This window comes from Syngnathus acus, chromosome 3, assembly GCF_901709675.1.
Source record: "Syngnathus acus chromosome 3, fSynAcu1.2, whole genome shotgun sequence".
In the NCBI taxonomy this organism is placed as follows: Eukaryota; Metazoa; Chordata; class Actinopteri; order Syngnathiformes; family Syngnathidae; genus Syngnathus; species Syngnathus acus.
Genome location: NC_051089.1, coordinates 9589323 through 9603347, shown reverse-complemented (window position 1 = coordinate 9603347; position 14025 = coordinate 9589323). Strand labels below are relative to the sequence as shown.

General features: G+C 41.3%; 1 protein-coding gene across 5 annotated transcripts in view; it reads right to left on the bottom strand.

Annotated features, from left to right (window-relative positions):
• The window catches only part of tcf12 (transcription factor 12), a 46670-nt gene that overhangs the window by 29546 nt on the left and 3099 nt on the right, over positions 1–14025 (bottom strand). For all 5 annotated transcript variants that reach the window (XR_005097501.1, XM_037247201.1, XM_037247203.1 and 2 more), the window contains exons 4-5: positions 10920–10996; positions 7096–7198 (exon numbers count right to left, since the gene is read on the bottom strand). Coding sequence is in view for 4 of the 5 variants with exons in the window: in XM_037247201.1 (XP_037103096.1) it covers positions 7096–7198; positions 10920–10996 (180 nt within the window). In the remaining variant the exon portion in view is untranslated. The remainder of the gene's footprint in view (positions 1–7095; positions 7199–10919; positions 10997–14025) is intronic.

Below are 14025 nucleotides of genomic sequence, written 5' to 3'. Positions count from 1 at the left end.
TTATTTTTTTTCTTTCTTAAACACTTGAATAATATTTGATGTCACAGCACTTTGTTTGTTGTGCACTTTGATTATACAGGAGTGGAGCTCCTTACAAGCCCTAGGCTTCGTCTCCCTCCCTGCACTGTTATTTGTTATAATAATATGTGCTAAACAATAAACTAAACTAAACTAAACTAAATTAATCAACAATCAGCTCCATACAGTCAACAGAATACGTCATGATTAATGGATGATGGCTATACCAATCCCTAATCGCATTATTTACCAGTCGGTTCACTGTCGCTCAGCTTGAGAGTCATTATTATGTGAGCAGATAAACAAAACCATCGGGGGAAAAAAACACAAGAAAGTAATGGCCTTAATAATTGCACAGTCGTAGCAACGTTATTTGTCTCCCAGTGTGTACGCAGGATGGCGTCATCTGAGCGATGGAGTCGGTGCCCAGTCCAAAAGCTAAATATAGCACTTTATGTTGCAGCTCAACTATTGTTTCCACAGACCTCAGAAGATTTTTCCTCAAGCTTTGAGACTATTGCTGTTTTTTTTTTTTTTTTTGTGTAGACTACAGGCTGCTGTCATGCGTCTTTTATCAAAAGCGGCTTGGGTTTGTCATGTGTTCGAGCCAAAGGCAAAGCAAATGTTCACCTCACATTATTGTCACATTTCACACCATCTCCAGTGAAGATGACAAAAATGTTGATCGTGAAATTGGAACGCCGTATATAAATATAACTCACAATGTCAGTGCATGTACTTTGCATGTACTGAAACACTTTTTGGGGCAATATAGTCTATTTAAAAACAGGATTTGAAAACTTGCGGTTTATTTTTCAAATGAAACGACCTGAAAACTAAAACTGAATTAGGTGATGGAAAGTCAAAGCCGACCAGTCTTTCAGTGAACTTATCGATCTGATGGCTGCACCGCAGAACAATGTGGCATTCTATTGAGCCACACATATTTTGATAACACCAGAGGTAGTGACCTAAGAGTCTCCAGGGATCAATTCAAAACGCTCACCACAAAAACAAGCAATTAGAGAGCATGCTTCAGTAACCGTGAGATACATTCCAAGGGCCTTTTTTTTTCCCATCCAGCGAGTGAGTCGATTTTCCTTGCTCTAAGGTAACAAACATATAGTGCGGGATGGGAAAATATTGAAACAAAATGAGCTTAACACACATCAGCTCAAACGTTTCCTTCCCAGTTCTCACCTTTGCTGTTGCTATCCAATGTGTTAAGGTTATAGTTTCCATTTTATAGCACTCTAAATATTCACATACAAAAAAATCATCATCATCTAATTATTGCTTCTAATAGCATGATAATTTGTCCCATGAAATTTTATTGGCTCCGCTGATATTTTAACAATTAATTTGATGCCGGCTGACTGTCAAGACCAGAAAGCTGCAAAGGAAGAGTCCAATGGGATTAATAGAATTGTCTCAATTTATGTGATTGAAATTTACAACTCATGAAAACACTGTGAAATCACCCGAGTCCATATGTTATAATCATATTTATGCCTACAATTAACTGTTGAAAGTTTAAAATAGCACAATCAGTGCCTATTATCATTTTCAAGACAAAGCCTTGGTTCTGAGCATTGATGTACAAAACATGAAATGATTTCCTGGGCTTTCTTCAGTAAAATTGTGTTAGATGGATGTTGCGTCCCAGTCACCTTACCTTTGAAATAGCCCTTTTGTTTACTTCCCTTAGGAGTTTTTGTCATGTCCCTATGTACAAAGCTTTTTGAGGCTTCTACCAGCTCTGTTAGATAGTAAATGAAAGCTGACTGGATTAAAGGTTAGGTCAACGTGGACGTGCAAGCGGACGACGGTGGTTGGGTACAGTCAAATCAGCTTCCTGGAATCCAGCCCAGCATTGCAAATACGTGCAGGACAGAAAATGACAATTCAGAGGAAACATATCTCCTTTGCCATAAGATCAACATTCATTTCTGCATACTGCCTTGTCAGTGGTGACTTCAACACAGCGAGAGCAAATGTTAATGAGTTCTAATTTGCATTTTCCCCCCCTTTGTTGAAATGCCACTGATTATTAGGTACCGTGATGATAAATACCTCCACTCATGCAGCTTGATGTGTAATTAGCCATTAGGTAGAATAACTAGATCAATTTAAGAAAAAGGATCAGGATTAAGAGAAATCAAGCCTGGGGGAATGCAAGAATGAAAAAGAAAATAACAAGGGCGGTTTCATTAGCGTCCACTAATCAACACGGATGGCATTTAAACCATCTCGTAATTGTATTGCATTAACCTTTTTGTGACTGCTTGATGCATGATACCAGCAATCACAGTTTTTTATCTATCTTGAGAGGTAGTGGAAACTAATCTAGCCACATTTTTTGTGGTGCTTAAGTGATTCAAAGACCTAATGTGCAAATCATCATTATTCGTCATTTCACTGCTCTAAAAATAACACATTAAGCTTGGGGGTAGAAAAGATTATCTCCACTGCTAATAAAGGTATTCCTGCTGCTAGGGCACAGGAAAAACGGTTTACGTCCTTTGAAAAAAAATCAATTTCTGTTACATATGTGGATTTCCTGATAGTATTTAGCCCACGCCCAGATTGTCTGATGCCAAAGCTTGGTCAATTTAATTTTTTTTTTCTGAAACGTTAAAAAGAAAAAAGGCAAGATGAAGGGGGGGGGGGGGGGTTAGGGTATTTTCATGTGGCCTTTGCCTTTTTTCCCAAGCCCCGCTATTCTCCCGCCTGGGCTTCTTATTCGCAAATGAGGGGGAAAAAAATGCATTACTGTGGACCAGATGGGAACATTCCACATGACCAAACCAATCAATCACATCGGTGGGACGCAGGTGTGACACAGCCGTGCAGCAACACACCATTTCACAGTCTATCGGGCACAAACACATGGTCACCAATCAATGGCACCCTGAGGACCCATGAGGAGGGGTGCTTCTCCAACGCCGCCCAGGTTCACGGCTGATGACTTCATAATCACACATCCATTCTCTTAAGAGGAGTGAGGCGATGCACTCCCTAATAACGTCTCCCGCCATGCGAACACCAACACTGTAATGGATGCCGCTAACATGTTCCCCTGCATCCCTTTACCAGCTGTCTAAGGGAAACAGTGCACATTTAACAAGCTGAGAGAATTTCTCCCAATCCAGTCGGCATGAAACATCAAGTATGTGTCAATGTTTGGTATCGGATGCCAAACAACTGTTGGACGGCAAAACAACACAGAACTGAGGTGAAGGACAAAGAGTGATACACACATGGCTTTGGAATGCCGTTCCAGCACAAGGGATGCATTTCAAGAAAACCGTTAAACAAAAACAGCTTAGGGTGGGAAAAGCAGGACAATAAATTGCGTGCCACTTGCTTTAAATATATGCAAACACAACTTCCAGTTTGAATGTTAACATTGTTACAGAATTGGGTGACAGTGCAGTCAGTCAGTGGTTTCGGTGACCAATTCATAATCCCTGACTAGCTGGAGACAAGTCAAAAATGTCAAGAGAATTTTGTATTAATTAAATTAGTAGGTATTAGTAGGTTTAATTACAGTGATTTGATTCCTGATTATTGTGAACTGGTTTGGCAAAATATAGCCGTCTCGTGGCTAAATATAGTGCTCAGCGCAGCATGTCTGCCATGTTGGCGGAGCTGCAGGTGTTTGGAGCCCGGATTGTGAACTCAACCAGGTGCAGCACTGGCGCTGTTCTGCCTGGACCAATGACACATTGGGAACAAAATATAGCACTTTGGCTCTTTTTTTTTTTTTTTTTTTGGGCTCATAATCTATTAATTTCCCATGGGAACAGCGAATTCAAAATAAAAAATAAATAAATAAATATTCTGCAGTGATAAGAATTACCATGAAGCTGTGACCTCTGCAGCTGATTCCTAGAGACTCATTAAGTCATCATATCTTGGTCAAATCTCCGTTATTTCCACTATAAAGACACAGCCCCTCCTCCCCGAAGGCCTATTGAGCCTACAGCTGATCCTCTGCAGCTGGCCCGCCTCCCCAGTCAACTATTGGGGGCCGGGGCCCGAGGAAGGAAAGGCCGGGTAAGGCCAAGATGGGCCAAGAGAGGCACAAGGGTGGGGAACGTGAGAGATGTGGGCGGCATAGGGATGGAGAAAAAGGATTTGCACTCTTTCAGCTCGTCTTCAGCTCTTCATGCTCCACTGACCTCGGTAATAGATAAGCACACCCTGCAGCTCAGCATAATGACCGGCTCCAGTCTAAACTGTACTGCACCGCATGGCCTCGTCCTCCGTTTGCAACACCCTGTTCTTGTCATATCAACTGGAGATATATATGTGCATTTTGCGCTTGTCACTTAAAATCAAACATTCATGCAAAATCAAGGTTTAACACAGGTTCATGGAGGAAGCCATACAGGGATGTGTTGTCTGGTTCTGTGATTAAATGATCTTTGAAAGACCTTTTTCAATCCAGGTTACCAGATTTTTTTTTTTTCAAATTAGCCTTTTAATGCTTAATATGTATCAGTTCCAAACCAGATATATAAAATCTAAAAACAAATTTTATTCAATAAGAAAATGGAGACTGCTTTTGCATTTGAACTCAAGTGTGCGATTTTCACACCCCGCCGCAAAGTGCAGTCTAACCGTGGAAAGTGGCGATTGGAACGTTGTGGGAGTGAACACTGCTAGCTTACTTCTTCGTCAATGTTCCAATCACTACCTTTGAATTCTTCAACGTGATGACCATGAGCTCACAAATACATGTTATTGTGACACAGTGACTGACAAACGTTTCTTTGAATGTTCTGTGTAGAAAGCGGAGTCTCCGTCAAATGCACCATGAGTGACGGGCTCGTCTATGCATATACATAATTACAATAATTGTATGGTTGCAGTGGGCATGTCATCTACAGCACAGCTCAGTCCCTCTCAGGTAGTCACGTTGCGTTATCATGTGGATGTGTGATTCATGTTCCTATTTGTGTGCGTGTTGATGACGCCATTCAGATGATGAGTTAGTATGCAAAGCCAAAGCTGCATGTGTAACATGAAGGAAGCACACCAGGGGGAACGTGACTATAAATTTACAACTCAGCAGTTGTGTCATGCCTATAAAGCATATGGACTGAAGGATTTAATGCAAAGACGTAGTGAGGATGAAGCTGAATTTTGAATGTTTGAGAGGGTTGCTAAGAACACGTGCTCGATTTACATCAACCATGTGTCAAAACAATCTGTTATAGTATTTACCACCTTTCGAACGTTGCCATTTTTACGTTCTGCTTCAACTTGTAATTGAATATCAGTCTTTTGTCCTCGTTGTCTTCATGTAGAACAATACCAGACAGAGACACAATTAAAGGAAAATTAGGTCAGTCCATTAAGTTAATAATTACAAAACATTAAGCCACGGTGCAATATAGAAAGGGCCAGAGTTCAGCTCCTTCAGTTGGAGCTCATTCCGTGTGGTAATTAGGCAGATAGCTTGATAGCAAGCACTCCCAACATCCCACCAGACATCCCTCATCCAGCTGACACAAGAATAAAAAAAAAAAAATCGTATTAGGTAATTACACCTCACTACTTCTTGTCGGGGAGATGAACTCTCTATCCCTGTGGATAATTAGGACTGCTGAATGTGGGGGAAGTCTTCTCCATACAAGCTATAGAAAAAGAATAAGGTAATAAAGATGTCATGGTGGGAGTGAATTGCATCAAAATGACAAAAGGAATAAAAAAAATTCTAAAAAATAATAGTTTGAAATAAACAACTAAAACTCCTCAAACGTGTCATCTTTAAAGCCAATTTATAATCCAGATATATCGTATGTAGCGTCGAAGAGAATGCTGACGTAATTGTAAATTGAATATGACACCAGCTGATGTGAGTCAGATGGTGTCACATAACAAAACACCACTGATGAAAGTCTTGTCATTTGATTGCACTATAAACATGAGCAATGTGGTGTCCACCTGTCAGGCAGCGTGCAGTGCATGACGTCAAGGTTAGTAAGCGGATTGCGGCACAAGTGGCCTTTTCGCACATGACAACTACGTGACATAGTCAAGCGGTGCCTCTTCACTGGTTACTTTCATCAAGTACAATAAGAGATACAGAATCTCCTCTAATCTCGGTTAAGATGCAGTTTTATTATTCAATTTTCACAGAGGATAAAATATATAAGCCTGTTCGGATTGTGTTCTTGTCTGTCCACAGTCTTTGTTCAAATACCCGTTGCTTGCAGTGTCAGAATGATGCTAGTTTTAGTCTGTCTGTGAAGTTTTGCATTGTGCGTTAGCATTAAACTAGTGGAATTTCATAAGGCAAAGTTACTATGTGGCTTGGTTACATCATAGCAGGATGTAATTATTAATTATTATTTAATTAGATCGCTAGTTTGTTTGGTTTATTTACTGGTTTCGGTGGCCTTAGAATAATGGAGCAGCAATGCCGCTAACTTTGCACATCTATTAAAATGACCTGCAATAAAAAAAAAAAATAATCAAATTATTAATAATATTATCCTCAATTTATAATCCAATTTTTATTCAGGCAAAGTTCACGATCGATGATATTTATGGATAAATGATTAGTTAGTCATAAAAAATGGAAATACGTGGCTGCAAGATAGCCGCAACGCAGACGGAATTGATCCAATTAAGAGAACAACAACATTAAAATCAAGCAACAGTAGATAGTCTAGACCAGATTTCGATTATGAGTAGGTGCAATGGTCTTGTTAAACAACATCCTCCACCCAGCTGACAATGTAAATTGCTTAGGGAGGTGATGATGGTCAGGAGAGCTTCTTATGATGGAAAGCTATACTGATGGTGTGACTTGGAGCCTGGGGGAGGGTCATCGCAGGAGGCGGAAAAGGGACTTGCAGTAACGGGAAGGGGATTAACAGAGGGAATAAAGACAGCAGGAGAGTGAAAAAAAAAATATCCCAGTAGCCTGGAAAGTCACTCACTACTGCTGCCTCCAGATGAATGATGTGGCCCCAGCATCATCAAGGCATTTTTTTTTAACACAATGTCTGTCCTCTACCAAAGGGCATGATAGGAGTGAGCAGAAGAGAATCATTTACTCACCCATTATGTTGGAGTTCATAAAAGGTGTCGGGGACAATCCTTCATGGGACACTAATCGACTGTCACTCAAATGATCACCATAATGAGGGCTGTCTGTGAAACCCTGAGGGAAGAGAGCACAATATTAAGCACAATATTGGAAAACTTCCCTAATTGAGTCATGTGACATACGCTTAATGAGTAGGCGGAGAGCTCTCTTACAAAATCAATTGTGTATAGGCTTGTTTAATTTGAAGCGCTGTAAGATGCGTCTTCTTGATCTCATGTGACTTATCGTCAGGCGTCAAACCTGAAACTGGGGTGTTGGGTTGAATTAATATCACTTTTTCTATTTGAAAATATAATTCAAAGTATCAAAGTGCTGTTTATGTGGAAAAAAAAAATATCTGAAAGATGCAATCCGACATCATTCACAGGAACCCGTAGGTTCAAAAAAATTGTTTTTCCTCTCCAGCAGCTTAACAGTACCTTTTCATGAGAGTCATCTGCTTCAGAGGCTTAGGTCTAAATATGGTCCACAGCATGGTTTTTGAAAACTCGAGGTCCCAAGTAATAAAAGACACTCGCTGTTACTGTCCTAATCCCAAATCCTTATGTGCTTCAGTCAAACACAACTCCACGAGCAGCATTAGCTACCACCGGGGAGATCGCAAACAGCAGTTGGCTTGCATTTCTAGACTTATTTTGGCCAACTCATACCCTTTGAATCCAATATATAGTGGGGAAAAAAAAATCTTATTATCCATCTTTTTTGAGGCGGGAGAGGATGGTGATGGAGGAATTTCAAAGGCGGCAGAGGGTTGCTCTGTGTGGAGGGAATCCTATGAGATTCCCTATTGTGCTGCTGCCAGGCCGCACACACTGTTAATCACACCATGAACAGCCTCAACGACAACAAAAGCCTTGTGAGAAGAACAAGCAAACATACATACACGCTCACCCGCTCACAGATTTACAGGCCACAACTAACGTGAGTTGCGTTTCCTCCCAACTGCAGCAGAACCAGAAAAAGACGTCAAACTGTAGACATAATTAAATCAAAGAAAACAAGAAAATGCTTGCTGGTAATGGGCAATCTAATCAGTTCTGTCTACGTGGTCTTTGACTGCCAGTGTGAAGCAGGAAAAGGCCAGCAGGGCTGCTCGAGAAGGGAAGGAAAAAGGAGGTGGGAGGGATAATGGTCAGTCTTGTGTTTGCTCGCCCGGAACTGTTAGATCGTCAATCACGGAACCTTCATCAAACACTAGTGGCCCGCATCCATGGAAGACGCTAACACATGCTGTCATCGCTGCCACGGGGCACTCGGAGCACTAGTGGCTAAATAACTGTCAGATGATTGTAGCAGGAGGCCGTCCACAGCCCACCCGGCCTCTAAATCACAACAGTATTTCAAAAGTCCTCTCTTGACGCTACCTCCCAGGTGATTGTGTGACCGCAGCATGGGAAGCGAGGATGCGCTCATGATGGATGCGTACGAGGTCCAGTATCAAGTCGGAGCAAGGCACCGGGGGGCGAAGAGGCGGTGTCGAGCAGCGGAGGCGGCAAAGTCTCGGCTGTCAGAGCGGCAGCCCACAGCCGCAGCTGCCAGGATACAGCGGCTGGCCGGGAGCCAAGGTCAGCGCGACAGGACTGGGGACCGTTCACAGTCGACTGATCGCATACACTCGTGGCGCTGCGGCTCAAACAAGTGCAGAGGAGGTCTGAATTTGCTTTGTGGCAAACAAAACACAAGACGGCTTGGCTGTCCAAGGCATTAAGTTGGGAGAGACGTTGATGGATTCAGTCTTGGGGAGTTGGAAACGCTCATATACTTTTTTCCCCCCAAATAATATTGCTTTGATGGATATAATAACTCAATAGTAACAACCAACGGTAAACCCTAACCCTATTTGCAGTTCACTATTAACAGCTTCGTGTTGTTTTTGGTGGAACTTTTCCTCAGCTATTTGCTGGAAAACTCACCTATCCATTTTCATTTTTTTCCCAATGCTCTTTCTGTAACGCGTCCAAATGCCACAAGATGGCGACAAAGCCCTTGCTAACAGGAAACTGGTAAATGGTGTCACAGAAGTATGTTAACAGTGTTATGCCTCAACATTGGTATGTTAGGGGAGTTTAGCATGTGTCGTCAGTGGAAATGACATTTTTGTGGCACTCAATCCATTTTTCTCAAATGAAACCTCTGAAAAACATTTATTTTCAGAGTAATGTTGGAAAGGGAATTTGAAATGACATAAAAGAGTTTTGGGGACATACAGAGCTACAAGTCACTTGGCCAATAGGTTTACATACAGTATATAATAATCTAATAAGATCCAATAAAAGAGAGTGAAAGGTGTATTAAATATCTCAGCTACCTTACATGACAATTTTGGAATATATTCCATACTTGCTTGAATTGTATGAGGATTTTATTAGATTGTGAAACCGTCTTTCATGATATCATCAGAGAATATATATAGTGAAGCCGCTTGAGACTTAAATAACAATTCATAATTCTTCCCGGGCTATGTAAAACAATTCAGCATCAGTGTCAACTGCCTATGCAGCTGTGTGTGTGCACGTGTGTATGTGTGCATCTTGTGATGGAGTGAACAGCTGTCTGCTGGCTGATGCTGCGCCTTGCAATGTCACAAACATTCATTTATATGCACCTGGAGCAAATATATCCCAAGCGACTCTGTCTTACAATTCAAATCAAGCTGCCAGCGTTACCATTGCCTGTAGATGTTCATTCGGGAAGGGCACGGAGCAGTAAACAAGGCACGGCGGCCAGAGTGGCGGGCGCTGACATTTAACTGAATTCTGATCGAAAGTGACAGGAGATTGACATTAAATGAAATTCATACAGGACATGGAGAACGACCAATGTGTGAGGGGCAAACAAACAGGGTGAGTGGTTCACACATCTCACTTCAATAAAGCTGTATACTTTTATGAAGCCCTAGCCGGTGTCTGCACACTTTAACTGGAGGCTCACAAGCACACAATTAAAGATGGTCCAGGAACGCCCAGGAGATATGTATATCGTGCTGGATTTAGCCGAGGGCTAGCACAAGTCTGTAACAATATTTGAAGACCCTGCAAAGACGATTCCGATATTTATTTCTAATGACACGATATACATATGTCTCGGGCATTTTCTCATGGTCTCACCAACTGTGGGAGGGACCTCGTGGGTCAGGTGCATAGAGAGCTCAGTGGGGACTGTGTACCTCAGAAAGTGGAAAGTCGTGTGCAACGTCACAAAGTTCCAACTCGACATAGTGTGAGTTGACCCAAAGCTTGGGCTCTGCTACCAGTCTTCTTGAACTCTGTTCTGTTGGAGTTGGACATGGTGAGAGCCAAGAGGAGCCGGGCAAGAGTGAGCATACCTATTGCCCCTGGGTTAAGTGCCAATATGTTGGGGTTCACTGCCTTCAGGTGGCCAGGCAGTCTACGCACCAAACAGCAGAGGTCCAAACTTTTACTATGCCAGCATTTCACAAGTATGCTCTGTCACAGCTTCCCTCTTTCAATACTGCACATTAGAGAAAATCTGGCAATAAAGTACAACCACAAAAAACTCCTATAGAAGGAAATAAACAGACCTCTATAGTTTATAATACCGGACTCCCATTTTTTTTTTGGGCAACTGAAGATATCTTAGGAGACTAAGCAAGCAAGTATTAAAAGATATTCAGTAACTGTCGGAACATCAGCCCGGTCTATGTCTATTACAGGTCATTCACTGGTCAATGTACCACCTCTGCATGATGACGGTTAGGTGATGTGCTGTGGAGCAGAAAGGGCATTCGGAGCTGTTAAGGTATGGGTCTCCTTACCCTGGAGGGTTCGCACGAAGGACTGGAATCGCCACCTGGGGCCCAAGATGCTGGAAGGTTGGTCCGCTCATCCATACCTGTCGGAGAAGAGCAAACAGCTCAGTCATTAAGTCAAGATGACGCATGAATCCTGCACAGTGACAATCTGTGGTAGGGCTGAAAGTTTTTATCATGATCTTAGACAACGCAATTGAAAGATAAATGTCGATTTTTACATAAAACTGCAAAATCTGAATGAAAAGAAGCCACGAGAATACGATATGATACGTGATATGATACTATTTGACCCTTTTAACAGGATATATTTACGTTTCCCATTTAAATGTCCGATTCAGAATTTCTTCCAATCTCATGTTTACACTTCAGTTCATATTGGGAATGCAACTATGACTGCAAAATTAGAGATTTCATTTATATCATAACATGAATCTCAGGCCATATCGCTCAGTCTCCATTTGAAATAGTTAAGCCTCTGACAAAAATGAAAAACAAAAACAATATTAATATATGATATAATATGAATATTAGTATACCATTTCAAACGTTTCTGGCTAAAAAACGTATTTGTACAAACACTACTACATGTTTGTAAATGTTAGTGTACATAGGGAATATTGCACAGAAGCTTGTTTTGAAGAAAACTGAATCAAAATCGCAATACCTACCAGAAAAATTGAAATTCAATCTTTACCAAAAATTGTTCAGCCCTAGCCTGTGGCATGCTGTGCTGAGTCTACAATGCATGCACTGTCCAACTTTCATTGGTTCTCACATCTACTGATGCATCTGCGATACCAGAAAAACGATAACCCAGCATCGGGTTTTGAGGCTACTTTTTATTGTATTACAAAAACATGGCGCGATTTCAAGGAACAAGCAGATGGCACAAAGAGGGAAAATGAGCGACGATAAAGGAGAGAGTTTGGATATTTTGAGAGGCTTTGGCAATGACTGATCGCCTCGTTCACCCACGCAGTGCGACGACAGAGACATTCTAAGCTTCACATCTAGACACATCGGGTAGTATCTCTTAGTGTGAGGTGAATCTTAAGGTGTCATAGGATGTCAAATATAAAAAAAAAAAAATTGCATTTCAAGTGTCGCACACAAACATTCAAACACTCAAACAAACCCCATTTAAAATGAAAGTAAACTTCTATGTTCAAACATATAAATACATCAAATCAATAACCCCTACCACATTTGCGGAGGTAGCCCATCTGGCATATGCTGAAACACATATCTGATTTTTAAAAATTGGATTTGGGTGATACAGTCAGTAAAATATGTTTGATTCTTCGTACTGCTTGTTGCGATATTGCACTCGCAGTGACGGCAGTTATTGATTGTCGCCGATGTTATTTGGAACGTTTGAAGAAAATAATCCAATCTAATATGTTCAACCTTCAAATAGAAAAAGGCCTAATAAATGATTGACGCCGTAAAAAGTAACAATACCAAACACAAATTACGTCAAAGTGTAACTTAACTACACATTCGATGCAGTTTGCTAGAGCGAAGAAATGGAGCCAATACATGAAGCCCCAGAACAGAAATAAACCCCAAGGGTCGCAGTCGGGCTATATGATTCAATGCTATTGTATCAAGTATTTTCAATTTGATATTTGCTTCCTTCTTCAAACCACCAAATAAGACATGATGGTGTGAAAGCAGGACTTCTCTCACACAGTCTCAGCATCTTTACCAAGCCAACTTCACACTAGCCATTAATCAGCAGCAACTATCCTGAAGAGTCAATGGCCCCGTAAACATGCATCATCAACACAGTTGGAAGGTAGAAGTGATGAATCTCTGTCAAAGGCCCTGGGAATATATTTTTTCTTCCAATCCATCTTTCCGTGGCATGTCTTGCCGGTTAGGCTCTGCCTCAATTATCCGGCTGTGCCCGGTTGAGATGCAAGAGTCCAAACTCTCATTCCAGCCAATTTCCACACCTCTGTCTGCACACTCCCTCGCCTTATGTTCACAATCACTTATGTAGGCGCTTCTTCCCTCTTTGAGGATCACAAACACAGGAGGACAAACTGGAGGCCGGCCGCGGGAGGGATGTACACGCGCTTGGCCAGATATACTTTGGAGGCTCAGCACTTTATTTTGCCATCAGAATTTTCTGCAGGTAGCAAGCACTATTAAGTTGAGCCAATATGTTGAAACGTTGGCATTGGTGAGATTATGACTCTTAGAGGCAAAATCTTGAAAAGGCTTGATGATTATTTTTTTCATTTTATCTGCCAAACGGCTGTTTGTTAAGTGGGTGAATTTAAGTTCACTGCTATATTCAAATTTTAGACTGTAAACAAATATAAAACGGCTCAGCCTCTAAATAGCCAACATCATGGCTAACAATATGCTTTTCACTGTGTCAAACTTGCTAACTAATATTTAAGCTATTCTGTGGTACATTAAGAAATATTTTTGCTTTTATTTGATAGTATGCTTTTGTTAATTGGAAAGTGTCCACTTCCTGGAACTCTACTGCACATAATTACTTTATATGAAATGTCAGAAAATCAATTTACAAAAGATCTCATAACTCTATTGCTTAAGTGTTTCTAATGTTGTGACCAATGAGTGCACATGGGATGCTGACTCATCATGTTTCTGTCCACTAACGCCAGGGGGCACTGTGTGAAAGAAGTAAACAAGGACGTTTAGAGAAAGAAACAAAAGACGAAGAAGAACAATCAAGTAGACACTCCGAATGCCATGTATCGGTGTCGTAGTATCGGAGCATTTATTTTGCCCGAGAATGGCTACAGACCGAATTAAACTTCTGAAGCCACCGCTGTACAGTACATTCATCCTGGCAACATAATCCTTACATTGCACATTTTCTCTCGGGAAGTCCAATTTTGAACGATCAAAATAAGATTAAGATATTCATCAATGATAAATTCCTGCTATTCCGTCTCCGGAAGGGAGATTTCTTTCTGAGTCTGTCATGTGGCACAGAGAAGGGGGAGAGCATATCTCTCTCGCTCAAACACGCACACACAGAAAAACATGCACACACATACACAACATTCACATAGCTTGTAGCTCATTTCTTGTTGCACGATTCACCATGTTGTGATGCAAGCAGCCG